This window comes from Indicator indicator, chromosome 36 (genome assembly GCF_027791375.1).
Source record: "Indicator indicator isolate 239-I01 chromosome 36, UM_Iind_1.1, whole genome shotgun sequence".
Taxonomy (NCBI): domain Eukaryota; kingdom Metazoa; phylum Chordata; class Aves; order Piciformes; family Indicatoridae; genus Indicator; species Indicator indicator.
Genome location: NC_072045.1, coordinates 3,469,477 through 3,493,232, shown reverse-complemented (window position 1 = coordinate 3,493,232; position 23,756 = coordinate 3,469,477). Strand labels below are relative to the sequence as shown.

At 54.7% G+C, this 23,756-nt stretch overlaps 1 protein-coding gene across 1 annotated transcript; it reads left to right on the top strand.

Moving 5' to 3' along the window:
* The first annotated feature begins 12,487 nt into the window (after nt 1–12,487).
* Nucleotides 12,488–22,822, top strand: ATCAY (ATCAY kinesin light chain interacting caytaxin). Its single transcript, XM_054396014.1, has 9 exons — nt 12,488–12,564; nt 17,022–17,086; nt 17,405–17,626; nt 18,445–18,630; nt 19,874–19,976; nt 20,468–20,599; nt 21,207–21,293; nt 22,165–22,263; nt 22,783–22,822. The coding sequence occupies exons 1-9, from the start codon at nt 12,488–12,490 to the stop codon at nt 22,820–22,822; spliced, it is 1,011 nt and encodes a 336-aa protein (XP_054251989.1).
* The last annotated feature ends 934 nt before the right edge of the window (nt 22,823–23,756 follow it).

The window sequence follows — 23,756 nt, the reverse complement described above, 5'->3', positions numbered from 1 at the left end:
TTGCCCTCGTGCACAGCACCCAAGTGTCTGCTGTTTCTCTTTAAAGCAATATTAAACTGAGAGGAGGAAGAAAGTTATAACTTATTTCAAAGGTCTTTGCTTCAAGAAAAGAAAAAAAAAGAAAAAAAATTAAACCCAAATTTACACAGCAAAGCCATAAATGTTCCTTTTATTGCACACACACCAAAGAAAGCTCTGCAATATGAGGCCCTCCAAATTTATTCTTCTTCCAGGGCTATTAACTCAGCCCAGGTCCTTTTCTTCTTTTTTTTTATATTCTTTTTCCACCTCAAGTTGGATAATTTATAACTGCCTCACACTGGAGTGTGCTTTATGAGCATTATTATGATCACTTGACTGTGGAAATGCCTCTGAAGTTGTTGCAGCAGATTTAATACACCACAGACTCCCCAGAGGTATGGGCAGTGAGGGGCAGAGCAACTTCACCACACACTGGAGGGAAGAGATCTCTTCAAAGGCCATTGGAGTGAGGCCAGAGGAGAGCCAGAAAGATGATCCAGGGACTGGAGCACCTCTGCTGTGAGGGGAGGCCAAGGGAGAGGAGAAGGAGAGGGAGGAGAGGGAGGAAGAATTTCTTCAGTACAAGGGTGGTGAGACTCTGGCACAGGCTGCCCAGGGAGGTGGTGGAGTCCCCATCCTTGGAGGTGTTCAAGAAATTGGGGCCATGGTTTGATGGCCACAGTGGGGCTGGGTTGATGGTTGGGCTCAATGATCTTGGAGATCATTTCCAACCTTTATGACTCTATGAACTTACTTCCTGGAGTGCCCAGGTGTGCAGGGAGGCAGGGACAAGCCCAGCTGCCCCCATCAGAAGGCTGACCCTGCATTTTCTGCCATCCTTGCACACACCACAGGACAGCTGGCTGCTGAAAGGCAGAAATGAAGACTCCTGGGGCTGCAATCCCCCTGAAGGTGCAGCTGAAAACCATTCATTTCTCCAACAGAAAGAGGCAGAAGCCTACAGCTATGAAACCATCTGCAGGCAGGACCTCAGCAGAAGCAGAGGTGTTTGCCAGGGTCACTGAGCCATGCAGGGCCTTCCCTCAGGGTACTGAGGAGCAAGAGGCTTTGCTCAGGCTCCTGGAGCCTGCATTTCTCCTCCTCGTTCTCCCATGCAAAATGGATCACTGGGGCCCACCATGGCCTAGAAGCTCTAAAGCCCCAGACCAAACAGGAGCATGTTTGACTTCCCCAGGAGGTGCTGGGGGACAGCAGCCCCTCCAGCACCCCAAGCCAGCTGCCCCCCATGACCTTACCCCAAGACCACCCAGAAGGAGCTGCCAAAGGAGCCCAGGAGTCCTGCCTGCCTCTGCAGCAGGGCTGCTCCCCAGGAAATCACTCACTTTGCCCTCCTCAAGAACTCCTCCTCCGCCTCCTGCTGTAATTGCCTTCATATCTCAAAGGTGTCTTACAGCCACAGAGGTGCAAATATTTACCCATACTTGGAATTGCAGAGTGAAGCCTAACTAAGTGTTCCCAGACACTTCAGCAGTTGTTGTTTTAAGACCTGAACCCTTAGACACCTGGCTGGAATTAATCAGCAGATGTGAAGGTGGAGACAGAGCAAAGCCCTTTATTAACCCTTCACACATCAATGTCAAGGGCAGAGGCTCTTTCTCTGGGCAGCCTGTGTCTAGGTGTCAGCTGTTAACAGCCTGAGGATCCCAAAGCAAGGAACATCCTCCTCTAATCAGGGCAAGAACTGGCAGCAGAATTCATCATGCTCCTGTCACCACTTGCTGCGCTGAGGCTCTCCCTTGTGAAGAGCAGCACCAATAAATGTTTATTACTGGATAATAAAACACAAGAGCAAAAGCACCTTCTGGATGGGGCTGTGTCTGAAATCAGTAGGAGCTGAACCACCTCTGGAAGGGAAGGATTTGCTTTGCACCAGGTGGTTTCAAGTAGTTCACAGCAGCAGCAGCAGCTCCTCACCAGGGTTAGACATCCAAACCCTTCCCAAGTGATCAAGCACAGACCTGGGAAACACACAGAGCCTCTCCCATCCCAGCCCCTCTCCCATCCCAGCTCTTCTCCCATCCCAGCTCTTCTCCCATCCCAGCTCTTCTCCCATCCCAGCTCTTCTCCCATCCCAGCTCTTCTCCCATCCCAGCTCCTCTCCAGCTGCTGATGCTTCTCCCAGGGTAGGCAATCAACTCACATTGTCCCAATCTCAGGTCTCCAAAAGCCACACAGCATCAATGACCTCTCCAAAAGCCCTGTCCTGGGAAAGTCAGGACAGGGCCATGACCACATCACTCCAGCCAGGGTGAATTCCTTGCTTCTCCCCTACCCAAAGGCCTTCACCCTCATCAGTTCCTTTCCAGGAAGGGCCAAAATTCAGCAAAACTAAGGGCAACCGTTGGCAGGATGGAATCAGCCCACAGTAAAACACAGCCTGTGGCACTGGGCACCAGGATAAGCTCAGCTAAACCTGGCTTAACACAGGGCTAGAGCAGAGCCAGGTCCTGAGGTAGGACCCACAAGCTGTAGCTGCTCAGCAGACATCTCCCTCCTGCTCCACAGCTGAACCTCCCAGGATGAGGCACTGTGGAGTTTATCTTACTGCTGACCCTCCCAGCCCCCAGGTGGGGATGTGGTTGGTGTTGATGGACTGCAGCAAGGCCACTCCTGCCCCACCCTGCTCATTGGGAGGCAGCTGGGGAAGGAGAGCTTTGAAGTGGAGGCAGATCCAAGGGCTGGGCAGGCGCAGAGCCTCCTGAGGTGCCACGGAGCTCACCCTGCAAATCCATCACTGGCAGCTTCTTTGAGGTGAGAGCTGTTTCTGAGCAGATTATAAAGCTCTGCATGAATCCCTCCAGTCAATGCACTTGGAGTCATCTTCTGGCCTCCCCAAAAGGCAGGAGAGCAAATCTCTTTTCCTTCTCTCTGACCCATGACATCCCTCTGCTGCTGAGTGATTCTGACTGTGCAACTTAATGCAGGACAAAAAAAAAAAAACCCAAAAAACAGCAACATGGTGTTTTAAAGCAGAGGGAAAAAAACCTTTCTGGACCTCTCCCTGTAGATGTGAGGCCCTCAGCAGCCACAGCAAGCTGCACTCTTGGCTGGTGCTGGCTTTCATGGACCATTTGCTGCAATTTCCCCTCCTGGACAGCTCCAGGAGCTGGCAAACTGCAGGGGCTGGGGTTTGTAGGCTTGCTGGGAGCTGTTTGACAGAGAGGATGAGAATGGGGCAGGAGAAAGCTGGGAGGAGGATGCAGAGGACCAAAGGATGGAGAGAAGCAGAGGAGCAAGGGCACTGCAGGGAGAGGGGAGGTCAGAGACTGTGAGGGAAGGTTTGGAGAGGAGATGAGAACAAGGCACTGAGTGGAGGAGAGGGAGTGGGTAGGGTGGAGGAAGGGTTGGTCTCAGCCATCCACCTCTCTTTTGACCCTGCACCTGAGCAGAATCAGGCCTCTCTTCTCATCTTGTCTCTTGGAGACAGGTTTGGCTTCCAGTTGATCTGCAGAGCAGCTCTGGAGGACTCCCCTGCCTGTAGGTGAGGATGGACAGCACCACATCCCCTGCTCTTCAGACCATGCAAGCTTTGTGAGGCCATCAGACACTGCCTCACTTGCCAGCCAGATGCTGGGAAATGAACAAAGGCCCCGAGAGCTGGACTCACCCTAAGGAAGAAGAAAGACCTCAAGAAGAAAGACCACAAGAAGAAGAACCTAAAGAAGAAGAACATAAAGAAGAACCTAGAGAAGAAGAACCTAAAGAAGAAGAATCTAGAGAAGAAGAATCTAGAGAAGAAGAACCTAGAGAAGAAGAACCTAGAGAAGAAGAACCTAAAGAAGAAGAACCTAAAGAAGAAGAACCTAGAGAAGAAGAATCTAGAGAAGAAGAACATAAATAAGAAGAACATTAATAAGAAGAACCTAGAGAAGAAGAACCTAGAGAAGAAGAACCTAGAGAAGAAGAACCTAGAGAAGAAGAACCTAAAGAAGAAGAACTTAAAGAAGAAAAACTAAGAAGGAACTTACAAACTCTGCACTTGAACAAAGCAAGTCCTGACCAAGCAAGGGTGAACTTGCCAAGGACCAGGATGCTTTCCACCAGGGCTACCTGGGACAATAAATCTGCTCCCCAAGCCAGGGCCAGCCCCAGCTCAGCACAAAGCCCAAGAAGCAGCAGCTCTCTGGACACTGCTGCCTGGGTTTGTGCCCAGGGAAGTGCAAGAGGCAGTCAGGGGAGGGAGGGTGGGCAGGGAGGAAGGTGTGGGTGAAGTGTTCCTGTTTATGAGATGTAAACAAGCCCCATGGAGCAGGTCAGGCTGCCTGATGCCCTCTCACCACGAGCCATTGCCTCTGGCATAAACACCAACCCCCACGGCAGGGCCATAATCTCTCCCAGATGCTTTCATCCATGGGCTTGATCTAAGGCTTCCAATCTAAAGGGGGAGATGAAATGGATCCTCACCCACTGCCTTCCTTCTCTGCCATCTCTTTCCTACCCCAAAACACATTTCCCTGGAGCAGAAGGTTGGAGAATGGCTCCTGCAGGAGGTGGCCTTGGCTCTTCTCCACACACCATCATGGGACTGCAGGTAATGAGGCTTTAGTGTGATAGAATTCCAGCATGGAGGGGCTGGAAGGGACCTCTGGAGCTCACCAAATCCAACCCCCCTGCTCCAGCAGGGCACCCACAGCAGCTTGCCCAGGAGCACAATGCCCAGGGGGGGTTGGAAGCTCTGCAGAGGAGACTCCACAACCTCTCTGGGCAGCTGCTGCAGGCTCCAGCAGCCTCACACCAAAAAAGTTTCTTCTTAAGTTCAAGAAAAACCTCTTGAGTTGTAGTCTGTACTCATTGTGCCTTGTCCTAGCCCTGGGCACCACTGAGAAGAGCCCAGCCAGACCCTCATGACCTCCACCCTTTAGATATTTATGAGTAGATCCCTCCTTAGCCTGCTCTTGTAAGGCCAAAGAGCCCCCAGGGAAGGGAAGGCAAGGCAAGGCAAGGCAAGGCTGGGAGCTGCTGGCTCTGAAGAGCTTCTTGGGAGGTAGCCACAAGCCCTCAGCCTGTCCAGGAGTTTAACCCAGCCTGTCAGTCAAGGTCTCCATTCCCCAAGGCTCCATCTCCATCACAACTGAACTTGTCTCACCAAGCCCAGGCAGAGGTGACAAGTGTTTAGAGAGGACTGACGAGGGTCTGCTCCCCAGGGACTTCAGGGATCACTCAGGCATTGAGCTCCAGGCACACACATGCCAGTTCCCTTGCAGACAGCTGCAGCCCTAAGCCTGCAGCTCCACTGCCCTGAGCATCCCAAAGTCCTTTGGGCTGTGCTGCTTCCCAGGGGAACCTGGAAGTGGCAGGAGCCAGCAGTGCCTGCCTGGAGGAGTTGGCTGCTCCAGCAGCAAGGCTCTTCTTGGCTTCTGTGCAAGGACCATGAACCACCCTCCCAGCCCCACTCTGCAGGCCTGCAACCAGGTCACTGAGCAACCACAGGATGCTTGTCTTGGTGGTTTAGATGTGCAAAGCACCTCCTGAGAAAGGAAAACACTTTCCCCACCCCCCTCTCACCCCCCCTTTTAAATGCCTTAAATATAGCAGGATTGGGGTAAGAAAACCACCAGAGCTATCTGGGACAGCTCTCTCCACCTCTCCAAGCAGCCCTGGCTCTGCTGGATTTGCCTCTGAGCCTCTCTGGAGAGGTTCAAGAGCCACATCAAGTGACAAGACCAAGTCAGCAAGAGGCTGTGGTGCTGGGTTTGGGCCACGCATTCCTGACAGCTGCCTCTGCCCACACAGCAGCTCCTTCCAGCTGAGTCCTCAGGGCTGCAGAACCTGGCAGCCTGCTCGCAGCAGACGTGCATTACCCCAGCCCCACACAGCCCAGGCTGTGCTCTGCTGCCTCCCTGCTGCCTCCGGGGGAGGGACCTGTGGCCAGCTCTTGTGGGAGGTGGCAGAGGGGTTGGAACTGGCTGACCTTGAAGCTCCCTCCCAACCCTTTCTGTGAATCCATGAACCAGGAACGAGTCTGAGCCCCATCCCACATTTCAAAGAGCTTCCCAGATGCCAGCATCCTCTCCTTGGAGTGCCAGAGGTGAAGCCCCAGACCCTGCTCTGCCCCTTTAGAGCTCCCATTTAAAAAGGAGGCAGTGGAAAATATTTTCTCTTTAGGTCAGCCCTGAGTGAAATCTTCCTATTTTGTCACAGCAAAACCTTGGGTTTGGTGTTTTTGGTGTTTTGGGGTTTGCTGGTTTGGGTTTGCTGGGGGTTTTTGTTGTTGGGGGGGGGTTTTGTTGTTGTTGTTGTTTTGTTTTGTTTTGTTTTTATTTTGGGTTGTTTGGTTGTTGATTTTTTGTTTTCTGGGTTTTTGTTTGTTTGTTTGGGGGTTTTTTGTTTTTATTTTGGGTTGTTTGGTTGTTGATTTTTTTTTTCCCTTCAGTGGAGACAATGCAAACATTTTGTTCTCCCCCCTGTCCCCCCAAAATAAAACTGATTCTCTTGTTTCTCAAGTGCATGTTTGAAGGCACTCTGTTGTCCCTTCTCTTTAATTAAAGGCAGGCAGATCTCAAATGGAGGCTGTCACAGTGTAATAAAAAAGTTCAAGCATTTCATTTCAGGCCTATCTTAAACAAAGCCTGAAGGTTTTCATCCCTAAAAGACTTTTTTCTCTTCCCCCCTTCCCTCTCTCCACCTCCCCACCCCCCTTTTTTTTTTTTTTCTTTTTTCTGCTTCAAACGTTGGTTGGAGTTGTAAATAATTTCAAAGGAACCAAAATAACTTTTATTTTCCCCCTGCAAACAAATGTTTCATCTTAATTTCAGCCAGGCTGGCTTAACATGATTGGAGCCAGACTCTTCTCAGTGGTGCCCAGCAAAGGGGCAGGGACCATGAGAGGAATTCCCTCAGAACTGAGAGAAATTTGACTTTCCTTTTTTTTTGGGGGGGGGGAGGGGTGTTTTTTATGTTAACTGTAAGGGTGGTCAAAAGTAGCAGCAGGTTGTGGAGTCTCCATCCTTGAAGATAATCAAAACCTGATTGCACACAGCCCTGAACAACTCAAGCAGAATCCCAGCATGGTGAGGGTTGGAAGGGACCTCTGCAGCTCACCCACTCCAATCCCTCCTGCTCCAGCAGGGCACCCACAGCAGCTTGCCCAGGAGCACAATGCCCAGGGGGGGTTGGAAGCTCTGCAGAGAAGGAGACTCCACAACCTCTCTGGGCAGCCTGCTGCAGGGCTCCAGCAGCCTCACACCAAAGCTTCTCCTCCTGTTCAGATGGAACCTTCTGGCTTCCACTTAGTGCCCAGTGCCCCTTGTCCTGTCCCTGGGCACCACTGAGCAGAGTCTGGCCCCAGCCTCTTGCCCCCTACAGCTCCTTTAGCTCTTGCTGAGCATTGCTCAGCTCCCCTCTGGGACTGCTCTTCTCCAGGCTCAGCCCCAGGGCTCTCAGCCTTTGCTCCTCACAGTACTGCTCCATGCCCCTCAGCAGCTTTGGAGCCTCCACTGGACTCTCTCCAGTGGTTCTCAATCTCTCTTGAACTGGGCCCAGCAGCCCAGATGTGGCCTCCCTAGGGCAGAGCAGAGGAGCAGGAGAACCTCCCTTGACCTGCTGGCCACACTCTTCTTCATGCCCCCCCAAGACACCAATGACTTTCTTCACTGAACTCCCCCTGGCTGCTGCTGCTTTGAGCAGGGGTTGGATCAGATGATCTCCAGAGGTGCCTCCCAGCCTCACCATGTGTGATTTTTATCACCAGCCCCAGAAAGAAGCATCCAGACCCTGAAGCCTCCTCCTTGGGGATTTCCAGGGAACCCAGCAGCTGTTAAACCACCTCAAGCTGTGGCACCTCCAGCCCTGCCAAGCCCAAGAGCTGCAGCAGAGCTTGGTGGCAATTCCACACTCCAGCTGCTGGGGTGTTTTTTGCAGTTGAGTGTTTAAACTAAAAGGCCCATTTCTTCCTCTCACCAGTGAGGAGAAAACCTGTAACTTCTGCCTGACCTGGGAGGGGAGGAAAACCAGATTAGCAGAAGAGAAAACCACAGGCACTCCGAGGGAGCCATCCTGTGAGCAGCTCGTCTGAGCAAGCCAAATTCGCTCAGCCCCTACACCTCCTGTGTGGATCCCCCACAGCCTGCTCAGATGTGGGCTCTGAAAAGCTTCTCCCAGAGCTGGGTGTTCAAAATGTTCTGTTCAGTGAGGGCTCTCTGGGGTTTGGTAAGAGGTTGAGCTCATGCTGGAGCATCACACCCAGTGAGAGACCTGTTCATCTTCTGGCCACCTCTTGAAGGCTGGCTTGAAACAGGTCACCACCATGCTGGAGCAGCACACTCAGTGAGGAACCCATTCCTCTCCTGGACACATCTTGATAGCTCCAAGAGCTTGAGCCCCCTGGCATCTTGACTTGAAACAGGTCACCCCCAACACCCAGCATTTGCTGGGCACCATCAGCCTCCCAGCTCATCCTTCAAGCTCTGCTAGGGCCAGATGTCTCCTTTCTGCTTTCCACTCGGGGGAAGCGTGGCCGTGGGAGCTGGGGGCAGGGTGTAGTGGCCGCGGTGGTTGATGGCTGGACTCGTTGATCTTAGAGGTCTTTTCCAAGCCAAACAATTCCACGATTCTCCGACACTTTCGGGCGCCAGCCCCTGCCATCTCCTGGTGCAAGGTGCCATCTACAGCTCGCTGCCTGCATCTCCCAGCCCTGCCGGCAGCGACGCTTCAGGCCGGGGGCATTCAGCGCCCCCCCGTGGCAGGCTGCAGAACAGCTTCGTGCCTTCGACTTCCACCAGCGCGCAAGGAGCAGCTGCGTGCGGTGGGAGCAACAGCACCTGGAACGAGTCGCTCCCTTCTTCTCCATGCAGGTAGGACAGCAAACACAGAACCACACAATTGTTTCAGCTGGAAGAGACCTCTGCGATCATCCAGTCCAACCAGCAACCCAACACCACCATGGCCACCAAACCATGGCCCCAGGTGTCGTGGCCACAGGTTCCTTGAACAACTCCAGGGATGGGGGCTCATCCTTGGGAGGTGTTTAGAAGCTGTGTGGATGTGATGCTGAGGGTCATGGTGCAGTGGCTTAGCAGCAGTGTTGAGATTGCGAGCTCTAGGTGAGCAGCTGGGCTTGGTGATCTCAAAGCTCTCTTCCAACCTCAGCAGTTCTATGGTTCTATGATTCAGCCTGCTCCCTTCTCCTGTTATTTCCTCCTCCCATTTGGCTGGATAGGAGGAAGTGCAGTGCTGGAAAACCAGCCTGATGCAGTGCTCCCTTTCTACATCCCAGCAGATGTAAAGAAAATGGATTCCCAACATAAGCATTTGTCCTGGCAGGCAGAGCTGGGCCAGCTCAGCCCATCAGTATGTGCTCAATGAAATACCTCTGAAAGCAGGCTGGAAAAACAAAAATCCCCTGGCTCCAAGTCCTGGGATGGCAGCCAGTAGATGGCATTCACAGGCTGTGGTACTCACACATCTGCTGTCTTGCTCCGTCGGCTACAGCCGCCTGTAAAACAGCCAATTGCAGGAACGCCTCTGTTGGAAAGACCTTTAAGAGCATCCAGCTGAACCATTCTCCAGCTCTGCCAAGGCTGGGGCTGAACCATGGCCCTCAGCACCACAGCTCTGCAGCTTTGAAACACCTCCAGGGATAGGGATTCAACCACCTCCCTGGGCAGCCTGTTCCAGTGTCTCCCCACCCTCACTCTCAAGAATTTCTTCCTCATCTCCAGTCTCAATCTTCCCTCTCCCAGCTCAAAGCCATTGCCTCTAATCCTGTCACTCCCAGCCCTTGTCAAAAGTCCCTCCCCAGCTGTCCTGGAGCCCCTTTCAGGTACTGCTCTAAGGTCTCCCTAGAGCCTTCTCCAGGCTGAACAATCCCAACTCTCCCATCCTATCCCCAAATCCTGCATCCCACCACATGCTGAGGCCACCTCAGTGAGTGATGTACTGTACGAAAAAACCCTTCCCCCTTCCCACCCACCCTTCCCCATCTCCCACACCTCCTCCAGGAGCGGATCCTGCGGGATCATGAGCATCCCTGGCTCCCACTGACAGCAGCCGCTGTGCCCAGCCCCTCCCAGCATCACTCGTCCGGAGGAAGAGTGCGGGGAGAGATTTGGTACCTCGCAGCCAATTGGAGGAGAGCTGACACCGAAAAGGAGATGCTTCCAGCTCCTTTCTCCACCCATCCTCCACAACACACACACCCCCCCCTCCTTCTCACCATCGCCACCACCCTCATCCTCCTCACACACAAAAGCAGTGCAATTAGCTGCCTTAGGGGAGCTGAGGCTTAGCTAGCTGCAAGCAGAAAATAATAATAATAATAATAAAGTACCTTGGAAGGGGGAGGAGGCAGCAGAGGAAGCAGCAGCCATGGAATACAAATAACTGCCCTCGATTCCCACCCCGCCCCAAAATCCAGCTGCCAGAGCAAGGAATGCTTTGAGGAATGCCGACCTAGATGCATCCCCTCCGCCCTCTGCCGAGGAAGCCGCAGAGGTCTGCTCCTGCCTCCCGGCGCTGGAGCTCCTGAGCAGCCCTTCTGCATCCGGAGGGATGCTGGGCTGGGATCCAGGCAGCATCTGCTTTGTTCCTCGCTAGCCGGGAGCGTCGGTGAGTACAGCAGCATCTGGGCTTCCACCCTGCTGGGCAGGCGTTGGGAATGAGAAACGTCAGGCTCCAGCCCGGGGTTTGCTTCGCTGCTTTGCTTTTTCTCTGCCTCCCTCCATGATGCCTTCAGGGAGAGCAGCAAGCAGATGACAGCGGCAGGGAGGAGGGGGGAAGGGAGGGTCTGTGGCAGCCCCGAGGTGTCCTCTTTGCCTGCACGCAGGGAAAATCAAAAATGGAGACGTGTGTGACCCTGGCATGGGCACTGCAGGCAGCCAGGCGTGGGGGTGAGGAGAGAAGACATCGTGCTGGGGGGAGGGGAGGGGGAAGATGAGAGACACCAGGCAGGGAGAGAGCCCTGCAGTGCTCCCAGCCAGCTCCTTGCTCTCATCCCTGTCTCTGCCAGTGCTGGAATAACGACAGATGCTGGATTGATTCAGACCCCTTCCTTCAGAGCAGATGCCCACAGATTGCTCTCCCTCCAGGCTGTCACCTCTGTGAGGAGCAGCCTCCAAAGGAAGCAGAGAAAGCCCTGGGTCAGGGCCAGGCTCTGCCAGGTGCTGATTGCCCTGACACCGAGGACCCTGAAATCAGCTTCTCCTAAGATAAAACAGTCCCCATCCAGTGCCTGGGCACAGTCACAGTGTAAAGGCTGAGCTCAGGAGGGACATTGATTGAATCATTTGGGTTGGAAAAGCCCTTTAAGCTCATCCAGCCCAACCATTCCCTAACTCTGCCATGTCTGGTGCTAACCCATGGCCCTCAGCACCACACCTCTGTGGTCTTTAAGCACCTCCTAACTGTCCTGCAGGGGCTGGGTTAATGCATGCATCCCAGCACAGGAGCTGACTGCACCTGAGCAGATTCTATCCAAGATGTGGCCTGACCTTGTCCCCTCCAGGATCAGCTGCAGCAGTGTCCAGCTGAGAGCAATGCATCTGCTCCCTCCAACCAGAGCTGGTCCTGCAGGGGCTGGTCCTGAGCCCTCAGCTGGGCTCTGTCAGGAGCTGCAGGTGCAGTGCCTGGGAAATGAGCACAAAGGTCTGATCCTGGCTGGCTGGCAGGCAGTGCAGGAACCTTCCAGTGAAAGCAGACAGCACACACAGTCCTGAGGGCCTCTTCTGCTGCTGGGGTGTTGGTGGGAGTGAAAAGAGAGATTGAGCTGAACTTCTCCTGCTCACACCAGTGCAGGAGAAAGCCCAGACTGGGAGCAGCACAGCCACCTTGGCTCCATTGGAGGTGCTCCAGGTTTTTGGCAGCTGCTTTGGTTTACCTGGGAGCAAGGCAGAGATGTGGATTCTTCAGGGGTGTGGAAGGATGTTCCACATCCCTGTGAAGGTTTCTTTGCTCTCCTCTGTTCCTTTCTGGGGGGGCAGGGACAAGCAGAGGGTTGGGGCACAGGCAGCAGCAGTCAGGAATTTCTCTGTATTTTGCCAGGCCAGCAAAATGGAAACTGATGCCACTGCCAGAGCAGGCTGAGACCAGCCTGGGGGAAGCTTGCTCTTCTCTCCCCTTTTAGCCACACCTCATTCCTCTCAGCAGAGGTGCTGGGTGAGGTTGAGATGAGCATTGGAAGAGAAAGAATAAGGGAAAACCAAGTGGACATCAGCCCAGAGGGTGCTGATCCTCAAGGAGAAGCACTGAGGGCACAACAGAGCAGAGACAGACCTGCTGCTCTCACCAGGGCCAACCTCTCCTTCCCTCCCGTGTCCAGCACTTGTCAGGTGGCCACAAACCCCATGGGCAGCTCTGTGGAGCCAGCTGTCAGCCCCCCTGCCCTGCAGGCTGTGGATGAGGGAGATGTTCCCCAGCCACCATGCTCAATGCCAACCTCTCCTCCTTCCACCTTCCAGCCTCAGCCCTTCCTTGAGGGAACCACTGCGCAGCCAACCCTTCTCCCAGCACCATGGGGACCACAGAAGCCACTTTGAGGATGGAAAACGTGGATGTGAAGGAAGAGTGGCAAGATGAGGACTTCCCCAGGTTTGTTCCCTGAAAAAAAAAAAATCAGGGAGAATTTTCTTTCCTCCTGTAAGAAGCCAGCAGGGCATGGAGCATGCAGATCCCTCCTGCTCAGCCCCAAAGCCAACAGGAATCTTAACTCCAACAGAGCACTGGGCCAGAGAACAGAGAGTTTGCAGCAAGGCTGCTCAGAATGCTTCCAGATTTTTGGGGGGAGGCTTGTGGCAACCTTCTGTGAGCATGGCAAGGAGAGGGTGAGGAGCTGGGGGCAGAGGACAGTGAGATTAACAGAGATTAACATGGATGGATGGGTGGATGTGAAGGAAGGAAGAAAGGAAGGGAGGGAGGGAGGAAGGTGCCAAAGTGGCAGCTCTGCCCTTCCCAATCACTTTATTAACCCCACAGAGTGCTAAATCAATCCCCAAAGGGTGGCAGCCACCCTCATCCCCACCCCAAGGCCAAAGCTTGCTGGGGCACACACAGCACAGCCAGTACTCAGCCCTGCTGCAGCTGGGCTCTGGGCTCTTGAGGGTCTTTTCAGGGCGTCCTCTCCCTGTGCCAGCTGCAGCTGTGCCCCCCCAGGCAGCCCACACAGCTCCTGTATTCACACACAGTGCTGCCCTGTTCAGCTGGGCACCAAGCTCAGCCCCTCTCTGTTCACCCAGCTCCAGCTGCAGGCCTGATCTGAGCACCTCTGTGCCAGCCCCACTCCTGGCACACAGGGCACAGCTTGGCCTTCCGCTGGCCCCACAGGTGGGCTCAGTCCAGCCCTTGGCCTTCGAGGATGGGATTTTATTTTCCTTTGAGAGCAGAGCTTTGGGCTGATGGACCTCTGCCAGCCTAAGGCTCCCTCCCATCACTGTGCTGACAAGCTGCTTGTGGAGTAGAAAGGAGAGTGAGGGACAGACAGGAAGGATGGAAAGGAAGGGACAGAAAGGGAGATGAGGTATGGAAAGGGAGGTGAGGTGTGGAAAGGGAGGATAGGGATGGAAAGGGAGGACAGGGATGGAAAGAAAGGTGAGGTATGGAAAGGGAGAGAAGGTATGGAAAGGGAGGAGAGGGATGGAAAGGGAGGAGAGGGATGGAAAGGGAGGAGAAGAATGGAAAGGGAGGAGAAGGATGGAAAGGGAGGAGAGGGATGGAAAGGGAGGAGAGGGATGGAAAGGGAGAGAAGGGATGGAAAGGGAGGAGAAGGATGGAAAGGGAGAGAAGGGATGGAAAGGGAGAGAAGGGATGGAAAGGGAGGAGAGGGATGGAAAGGGAGGAGAAGGATGGAAAGGCAGAGAAGGGATGGAAAGGGAGGAGAGGGATGGAAAGGGAGGAGAGGGATGGAAAGGGAGGAGAAGAATGGAAAGGGAGGAGAGGGATGGAAAGGGAGGAGAGGGATGGAAAGGGAGAGAAGGGATGGAAAGGGAGGAGAAGGATGGAAAGGGAGAGAAGGGATGGAAAGGGAGGAGAGGGATGGAAAGGGAGGAGAGGGATGGAAAGGGAGGAGAGGGATGGAAAGGGAGGAGAGGGATGGAAAGGGAGGAGAAGGGATGGAAAGGGAGGAGAAGGGATGGAAAGGGAGGAGAAGGGATGGAAAGGGAGAAGGATGGAAAGGGAGGAGAGGGATGGAAAGGGAGGAGAGGGATGGAAAGGGAGGAGAGGGATGGAAAGGGAGGAGAGGGATGGAAAGGAAAGCACTGCCCCTAGGGCAGGGAGGATGGACACAGAGCTGTCTCCCACCTGCACTGCCCTGTCCCACACCATCACCTTGGAGCAGGAGGTGCCAAGCTCCATTTCAGGCTTGTCCTGCAAGCAGCAAACTCAGCCCAGCCCCAGCCAAGCCTCCCAGGGACATTTCTTCTGCAGAGCCCCCAGCACCACCCACCAGGGGCTTGCGTTGGCAAGGCCAGGAAGGGGCTGGCAGGGTGGCAGGGCAGTGGCAGGGCTGAGACTAGAGCTCCTCAGCCTGCTGCAGGAGGGATTAGTTCAGGAATGATGCAAGTGAAACAGCCCCAAACAAACAAGCACTCAGAGAGCACTGCCTGGGTTTAACCAGGCATTAAAAATAAATCAATAATCATTTCCAAGACACTTCCCCTCCCTTCCTTTCTCCTAGAAGCATTAAAATAATAGGGCAGAGGCAGAAGCTGCTGCATGTGGGACAGCAGCTCTCCAGCAGATGATTTGCTGCACAGCTATTTTTTTGCTGAGCTGTGATTAATCCAATCTTGCCATCAAACCAAAAAAAAAAAAAAAAAAGAGGGGAAAAAAAATAAATAAAACCACCAAACAAACCCCAAATCCTGGACAAAGATCTGAGCAAACTGTATGCAGCTGCTCCTGGCAGCCACGTTCCCACCCTTCCCCCAGTAGCTGATGGGCAGAAGAAGCTCCTTGCAAAGGTGCAAAGGAGCAAGGAAAGGGTTTGGGGTTGGGTTTGGATTTGGGTTTGAGTCCCCCCCGCTCCGGCTCCTGCTGTTCCCCAAAGGTTTAGCCTCCTGCTGCCAGTCAGTCTCAGCTGGCTGTGCAAGTGCTGCCCTGTGATGATGATGATGATGATGCCGCGCGGGGCGGGAGCATGCTCACTCCATCTCCCACCCAACCGTCGGCTCAGGGGCTGCTCGGAACCCGGGAGGAGGTGCCCAGGAGAGGGAACTGGGCAGCAGGATGTCAGCAGGGAGCAAAATGGTGGCACTCAGCCTTTAGCCAAGCTGCTCGGTGCAGAGAATTCAGCGGCTGGGGCTGGCTGCCTGCCTGCGGGGAGGAAGATTTGCAGGCAAGGCTGGGAGGGAGTGATCCGAGCATCCTTCGGGGAGGTAAGAAAAACCTTTTCTTCTCCTCTGCTTTGGTCGTTGCTCTTCTGAGCTGAATCCCAGCATCAGGGAGCTGCCTCTCTGCCTGCCTGCAGCACGTACTTGGGTACAGCTGGTTCCCCTTCCCCCCGCCTGCCGTATCACCAAGTTGTGCCAGGCGCCAGCTCACAGGCAGATAAACAACCAGGCAGGAGACAGGAGCAGGAGGGAGAAGGAGAGGCTGGAGGGGGCCAGAGGGATGGTTCTGGCTGCTCAGGACCACGGTGGCAACCTGGAGGGTCTGAGTGCTGCACGAGAGAGGAGGTTGCCTTTGATCAGGTCTCCAACTCTCATAAATACACAACAAGCAGGCAGGAGAGGATTATCCCTGGATCTAAATATTTATAGGGTTTAATTTGTCTGGTGGCTCTGGTGTCATGGCAGCACAGAGAGGAGCCTCTGTAGGGCAGAGCTAGGCTGTGTCCTCCTGCATGCTTCCTCCCCATCATCTTCTTCCCTGGTATCAGCAGGCAGCAGGGCCAGCAGCTGCTGAATGCCAGCCCTGTCCTCACTCTTACCCCACTGCCTTAAAACTGGTGGCTTCTCCACCCCCAGCTCACTCCAGCTCACCCCTGGGCTGTCCCAGCACCCAGCATTCTCAGAGCCTCATGGAATGATTTGCTTGCAGGAGCCAAGCATGAGAAGCTGCAGGTCCTGACCTCTGCCATGGAGCCCCAGGGTGGGAGCAGTGAGGGAACCTTTGGCTCCAAAATATGGATTTGGGTGCTGGTGCCTGGATCTTAGATCAGAGTGGTTTGGGAATCACCATCAGCTTTTGTCAAAGCTGGAGGGGGGGTGAGGTGAAGATGGGATGGCAGTTCTGGGATCCCACGTGAGCTCTGATCCCTGTCTTAGAGGGGGAGCTGGGCTGGGTCATGTTCTGCTCCCTGTGGCAGAAGGCAGCTGCAGGTTACAAAACCACTGGCAGAGGGCAAAGTGCAACTAGGCTCAGCATTCACCAGTGGCTCAGCTGCTGCTGGCATCAAAGCCTCCCCCACCAGGCTAAGGAAGAGCCAGGCTCAGAGGGTCTGCACAGCCTGCTGAGCTCAGTGCCTGCACTCTGCAGGGAGCAGAAGCACAGGCAGCAAAGTTCCAGCTCCAGAAGATGCTGTGCAGGCTGCCCAGGGCAGTGGTGGAGTCTCCATCCCTGGAGGGCTTTCAAAGCCTTGGAGATGTTGTGCTGAGGGCCATGGTTCAGTGGTGACCTGGCAGTGCTGGGGTGAGGTTTGGACTGGATCAAAATGATTCTGTGTTCCCTGGTCCCCTTGAGGAGGAGCCCTAGAGCTCCCTGGAAGTGTTTCAGAGCCACATGGATGTGGAGCTCAGGGATGTGGGTTAGGGGCAGTGGCTCAGTGCTGGGACTGGGAGCTCTGGGTGAGCAGTTGGCCTTGATGGTCTCAGAGGTCTCTTCCAACCTCCCCACTTCTCTGGTTCTATGATTCCAGAGCAGGGCACTCATAGTGTTCCAGGTTTTTCCCTGTCCACTGCCTGCCCTGGAGTGATTTCTCCTAAACAACTTCTTTCCTGCCTTACCTCCTGTCCTTTTCCCTCTTATCTCCTGTCCTTTTCCCTCTTATCTCCTGTCCTTTTCCCTCTTATCTCCTGTCTTTTCCCCTCCCTATCTTGGTTTGCCTGCAGACCTCTCCCAGAAGAGACAGGGATGGAGTCCCTGGGCAGCCCTACAGAAGATGAAAACACATCCTGTGAGTACCACCTTGCCTTATCAGGAGCTCAGGGGTAAACCAGCTTCTAGTTAGAGTGAGAGCCACTTCCCTTGGAGTGGAGTTCCCAGGAGGAAGAGGAAATCAGCAGAGATTTGTATCTGCTGACCTGCCTCAAGGAGCTGGGGGAGGAAATAGATGTCTCAGAAGCTTGGGCACTGCCACACCTGCAGGCAGCCAGGACCCCCCAGCTATGAGCCACCCCCCTTAGCTCCCAAGCTCCCTGAAGGAAGCCTCAGGCCTTGCCCTAAGGGTGCAGGGTGAGGACAACCTCTCAGCTCTTCTCCTCTCCTCCTTCAGCTCCCCCAACCACGTTAAACTTCAATGGGGCTCACCGTAAGAGGAAGACCCTTGTGGCACCTGAAATCAACATCTCCCTGGACCAGAGTGAAGGCTCCATCCTCTCTGATGACTTCTTGGACACACCAGATGACCTGGACATTAATGTGGATGACATTGAAACTCCTGATGAGACAGATTCCCTGGAATTTCTGGGGAATGGGAACGAACTGGAGTGGGAAGGTAAAAGGCCAGATGGGGATGAAGGTCTGCAGGGGCTGGGGTGGGTTTTAGCCTCATCAAGAGCAGCTGAACATAGGAGACAGGCTTGACTAAGGGCAAAAAAAGCTGCCTGGGAACACCAGGAAGGATCCTGATCCTGTGGCCAGCAGGTCTAGGGATGATTGTCCCTCTCTGCTTGGCACTGGGGAGGCCACACCTCAAATCCTGGGGTCAGTTTTGGGCCACTCCAAGAAGGACATTGAGGAGCTGGAGCAGGTCCAAGAAGGGCAATGAAGCTGGGGTAGTGTCTGAAGAACAGGGCTGGGGAGGAGCAGCTGAGGGAGCTGGGGGTGTTCAGCCTGGAGAAGAGGAGGCTGAGGGAGACCTCATTGCTCTCTGCAGCTCCCTGAAAGGAGGTTGCAGTGAGGTGGGGGTTGGTCTCCTCTGCCTAGTCTCAGCTGATAGAAGGAGAGGAAATGGCCTGAAATTGTTGCAGGGGAGGGTTAGGTTGGAGATGAGGAAAGATTTCTTTGCTGTGAGAGTGGTCAGGGACTGGAACAGGCTGCCCAGGGAGGTGGTGGAGTCCCCATCCGTGGAGGTGTTCAGGAAACCTGTGGCCGTGGCACTTGGGGCCATGGTTTGGTGGCCATGGTGGGGTTGGGTTGATGTTGGACTGGCTGATCTCAGAGGGCTTCCCCAACCCAAACCATTCCCTGATTCCATGACTCCAAGCTGCAGATGGAACAGTTCCTCCTCAGCCTGTGGCTGCTATTGCCTCTCACTGCACACCTGAGCTCTGGCAGAACCTCTCCCCAGCGTGGCTGTCCCTTTTTTTGCAGATGACACTCCTGTAGCCACAGCCAAGAACATGCCTGGGGACAGTGCAGACCTGTTTGGGGACGGTGGGGCCGAGGATGGGAGTGCTGCCAACGGGAGGCTCTGGAGGACGGTGATCATCGGCGAGCAGGAGCACCGCATCGACCTCCAGATGATCAAACCCTACATGAGAGTGGTGACACACGGAGGTGAGCACGGGGACCCTCCTCCTGCCTTTCTGCCTTGCCTGTGCTCCCTCTTTGTCAAGCTGGAGGAGCTGCCGCCCGTGGCGGTGTCGACTCTTGGAAGGCAAATTGCTGCTCGTTTCGTACCACTGTGTGGCAGACAAGCCCCAAAGAGAGCTCCTAGTGGCTTGTCGGTGCTGAAAGGGGACTGTAGGAAAGCTGGGGACAGAGTGGTGAGCAGGGCCTGTTGGGACAGGACAAGGGGGGATGGTTTGGAACTAACAGAGGGAGATTCAGACCTGAGAGAAGGAAGAATTCTTCTGCAGTGAGGGTGGTGAGACCTTGGTCCAGGCTGCCCAGAGAGGTGGGAGCTGCCCCATCCCTGGTGGAACCACTCCAGCTCAGGTTTGGGGCTCTGAGCAGAGAATCATAGAATCACAGAGTCAGTCAGGGTTGGAAGGAACCACAGGGATCATCCAGTTCCAACCCCCCTGCCCTGGGCAGGGACACCTCACACTACATCAGGCTGGCCAGAGCCTCATCCAGCCTGGCCTGCAACCTCCTCTGGCTGCAGATGTCCCTGCTGACTGCAGAGGGGTTGGACTGGATGAGCTTTAAAGGTGCCTTGAACCCAGAGCATGCAGTGACTCTATAACAAGCACCCAGCTCATGCTGGAAACCAAACAGTCAGAGCCTGCCCCAAAGCAGAGCAGGGACAAAGCTGAGCAAGGCTGAACACAGCCTGGCCCAGCCCTGGGTACAGGCAGCACAACCAGCCATGAAGGGACTGCAGGAGCTTAATCCCTCCCTAGCTGAGCCCTGAGCTGTCCCTGAGGCAGAGCTGAAGGCCAACATGTCCTCAGCCAGTGCCCATTCCTCAGTCTGAGCAAAGCCAAGCAGCTCCCCAGGGCAAAGCTCTCAGCCCTGTGCTGGGGAACGCACAGATCCCTTCCCTGAACTCCAACGTGCATTGTGACAGCCAAACTTGGGATCAGAGGCAAATCTGATCATGAGGGAGAGACAAAAACTTGCCTAGAGCTGAACAGAGGCAGCCAGCCAGCCCAGCTCCACGTTCAGCAATGCAGAGACTCACGTAAGGGGTTGGAAGGGACCTTTAAAGGTCATCTAGTCCAACCCTGCTGCAGTCAGCAGGGACATCTGCAGCTAGAGCAGGTGCTCAGGTCTATCTTCACTGCTATTGCCCCTTCAGCTCTGGCATCTCCCCCTGGAAAGGGTCCCTGATGCTGCCTCTGTCTGTCTCTGCCAGGGTACTATGGAGAAGGGCTCAATGCCATCATTGTCTTTGCTGCCTGCTACCTCCCAGACAGTAACCTGGCTGATTACCACTACATCATGGAGAACCTCTTCCTGTAAGTGGCTGGTCAAAGTCTGTGAGGGAGAAGAGGGCAAGGAAGGTAACTGGGGCTCTGGGGAATCATTTTCCATGTGTTCATTGCTGGAAGGAATTTGAATCCAGGCCAAACACACCCAGGGTGCAGCTGCAGGCTGGGTGAGACACTGCCCACGGCGCTTGTGTCCAAGTCCAGTGAGTCAAAGCACTCAAAGCCTCAGTGTTAATGATGCCAGTGATGGACTCCCAGCCAGGGCAGAGCATATGCATGCAATGCTGAGCAGCTGGGAGCTGCTGGGCAGAGGACCAGAGCAGGGATGTCCAGCAGTGCAGGCACTCTGCTAACAACCTCCAACAGTGCCCAAGGATCACCCCGAGGCACCAGGAGAATCCAAAACCTCTTCCAAGCTCTAAAAGAAGGGGTCTGGAGTCCTTTGGGGATGACACACAGGCAGGTGAAGGAAGGTCAAGGAACCCTTTTTGAGCCTCATGTCCCTCACCACCCAACAGCTATGTGATCAGCAGCCTGGAGCTGCTGGTGGCTGAGGACTATATGATCGTGTACCTGAACGGAGCAACCCCCCGCAGGAGGATGCCAGGCCTGGGCTGGCTGAAGAAGTGCTACCAGATGATAGACAGAAGGTGAGAGTCCTGTTGGTGTTCCCTCTTCATTCTTCCCAGCCCCCTTCTTCCATCTATTCCAACCCTTCCTCGCTCCCCACGCTCTGGAACTGGTTCCTCTGCCGCAGCCTTCTGACCTCCTCCAGGCTCCCTTCATCACCTCTTCTTCCCCTGTCCTCCACGAGCAGCCTCACAGAGATCAGAGCAGTGCATCTCTGAAGGATCCTGTGAGGAGCACAAGTCCTGTGGAAAGTGGCTGAGGGAGCTGGGGTGTTCAGCCTGGAGAAAAGGAGGTTGAGGAGAGACCTCACTGCTCTCTACAGCTCCCTGAAGGGACGCTGGAGCCAGGTGGGGCTTGGTCTCTTCTCCCAAGGAACAAGCGACAGGAAAGGGCCACAAGTTGCCCCAGGGGAGGTTTAGGTTGGACATGAGGAACAATTTCCTCCCTAGAAGGGCTGTCAAGCCCTGGCCCAGGCTGCCCAGGGCAGTGGTGGAGTCCCCATCCCTGTAGGGGTTTCAAAGCCACGTGGAGATGTGGTGCTGAGGGTTTAGTGATGACCTAACACATTACAGGGGATTGGGAGAAGGCTCTTGGAAGCTGATTTTCCACCCCATGGCTTTCCCACAGGCTGAGGAAGAACCTGAAAGCTTTGATCATTGTGCACCCATCCTGGTTCATCCGGACAGTGCTGGCAATTTCCAGACCCTTCATCAGGTACCTGCCAGGGCTTCCCATGCTCAGCTGCCCTTGGAGGGCAAGTTTGTCTCATGGAGTCAGATCTTCAACTCACCTTTGATTAGTAGCAACCAGGGTGAGGCTGCTGCTCGAGGTGGCTGGAGAGGGTCTGGAGGATGATTAGGGGCTGGAGAACCTCTCCTACGGGGACAGGCTGGGAGAATTGAGGCTGTTCAGCCTGGAGAAGGCTCCAGGGAGACCTTAGAGCAGCCTTCCAGTACCTGAAGGGGCTCCAGGAGAGCTGGGGAGGGACTTTTGACAAGGGCTGGGAGTGCCAGGATGAGGGACAATAGCTTTGACCTGGCAGAGGGGAGACTGGGAGTGGAGATGAGGAAGAAATCCTGACAGTGAGGGTGGAGAAACACTGGAATGGGTTGCTCAGGAAGGCTGTGGCTGCCTCCTCCCTGGAAGTGTTCAAAACCAGGTTGGATGAGGCCTTGAGCAGCCTGGGCTGGTGGGAGGTGTCCCTGCCCATGGCAGAGGGTTGGGACTGGATGATCTTGAAGGTCCCTTCCAACCCAAACCACTCTGTGAGTCTATGCTGTAGTGGTCTGGATCCAGATTAAAGCTTGTCCCAGTGGACAGTGCATAAAGATTCCCTGGGCAGGGCAGGAATGTTGGTCCCTTCTCCCTCCTACAGCTACTGGGGTGGGGGTCAGTGCAAAGCCAGGAGGCACCTCACCACCATGGGCAGTCAGCAGCATGTTAGCCCTGGGGGGAGATGGAGACCCTCAGGCTGCAGGGTATGCAGCAATGCACAACTCCCAGTTTCCACCAGGAAAACTTTGCCTGCCTAAGGAGGGAACATCCACCCAAGCCCTCAGGCACATCCTCTTTCCCTCCCTGCCAGTGTGAAGTTTATCAACAAGATCCAATACGTCCACAGCCTGGAGGAACTGGAGCAGCTCATCCCCATGGAGCACGTACAGATCCCAGACTGCGTCCTACAGTGAGTATCCCAGGGCCACCCCGGGGCACTCCCAGCTCTGAGGAGGCACAGGACAAAGCCTCCCTGCAGCAGGATGTGGTGTGGAGTCAGAACCCCCACCCTAGAAATGCAGAGCCTGGGGCAGACCTTGTCCTGGTCACACAGTGGTGACAGACTGGAGCCTGCTTGCTGCACTTCTGGCACCTTCAGAGCAAACAGAACCAGAACAAGGAGCACAAAGTGGACCCCAGGAGGTTCCACCTGAACAGGAGGAGAAAATTCTTTGGTGTGAGGCTGCTGGAGCCTACAGCAGGCTGCCCAGAGAGGTTGTGGAGTCTCCTTCTGTGCAGAGCTTCCAACCCACCCTGGGCACTGTGCTCCAGGGCAGGCTGCTGTGGGTGCCCTGCTGGAGTGGGGGGGTTGGACTGGGTGAGCTCCAGAGGTCCCTTCCAAGCTCTCCATGCTGGGATTTGGGGATCCTGTGAAAAGTGAACAATCCTGGGTGGGTAATATTGAAAGAATGTTTCTTGTTTCTCACAGATATGAAGAAGAGAGGATCAAGGCCAGAAAAGAAAGGTAGGATTCAGCTGGGGGCAGGTGGAGGCTGGGTTCATTTTCTTGGGGTGTCCTTGCTCTCTCCCATCGTTGTTTCTGTTATAACCAGGCAATTCTGCTCGAGTTGGAGGTGTCCCTGCTGACTGCAGGGGGCTTGGACAAGATGACCTTCCAGGGTCCTTTCCAGCCCAATGCATTCTGTGATTCTGTCCAGCATTAGCTGCTGGAGGGGGAGTTGCCCAGCCTGAGCTGCTGCTCTCCAGGGCCAGCAGTGGCATCCTGAGAGCAAGGCTGTACAGCACAGGGACAAGAAGCAGACCTGGAATCCCTCTCTGAGCTCCAGCTGTCTCCCCAGGAAGGCTTTAGACACTCTGCTCCCCCAACCTGCTGGACTCTAGATGAGGGATTTCAAAGGTGGTTTGTGTTCACAGGGCAGAAGAGAAACAAGACATGGCTGAGAAGGAAAGGTAACCACTGCTCTCCAGTCATCCTTTGCTTCCTTAATCCTTGGGAAGGAGAAGAACCTGCCTGGAATCATGGCCTCTGTCTGGAGCTGAGCATATTCAGCTTTGACAGGACAGGAGGAAATGCTTCAATTTGCCCCAGGGCAGGTTTAGGTTGGCCATGAGGAACAATTTCTTCCCCCAAAGCGTTGCCAAGCTCTGGCCCAGGCTGCCCAGGGCAGGGGTGGAGTCTCCATCCCTGGAGGGGTTTCAAAGCCCTGGGGATGTGGTGCTGAGGGCCATGGGTTGGTGGTGCCCTGGCAGTGCTGGGGTAAGGTTGGGCTTGATGATCTGAAAGGTCTCTTCCAACCAAAATGATTCCATGATTCCATTGCTTGGCAGCTCCTGGGGAGTCAGGCTCTGCACCCTCAGGACCCAACAGGAGATTTCTGAGGTGCCTCAAGCCTCGGTCGCCAGTCCCCTATTGCAGCCTCTTCTCGCTGTTCGTCCCACTAG

Coding starts and splice junctions, on each gene's coding strand:
- ATCAY (XM_054396014.1), top strand. CDS start 12,488: ATGGGGACCACAGAAGCCACTTTGAGGATGGAAAACGTGGATGTGAAG. Junction 18,631..19,873: donor GAGAGTGGTGACACACGGAG/GTGAGCACGGGG, acceptor TGTCTCTGCCAG/GGTACTATGGAGAAGGGCTC. Junction 20,600..21,206: donor TACCAGATGATAGACAGAAG/GTGAGAGTCCTG, acceptor GCTTTCCCACAG/GCTGAGGAAGAACCTGAAAG.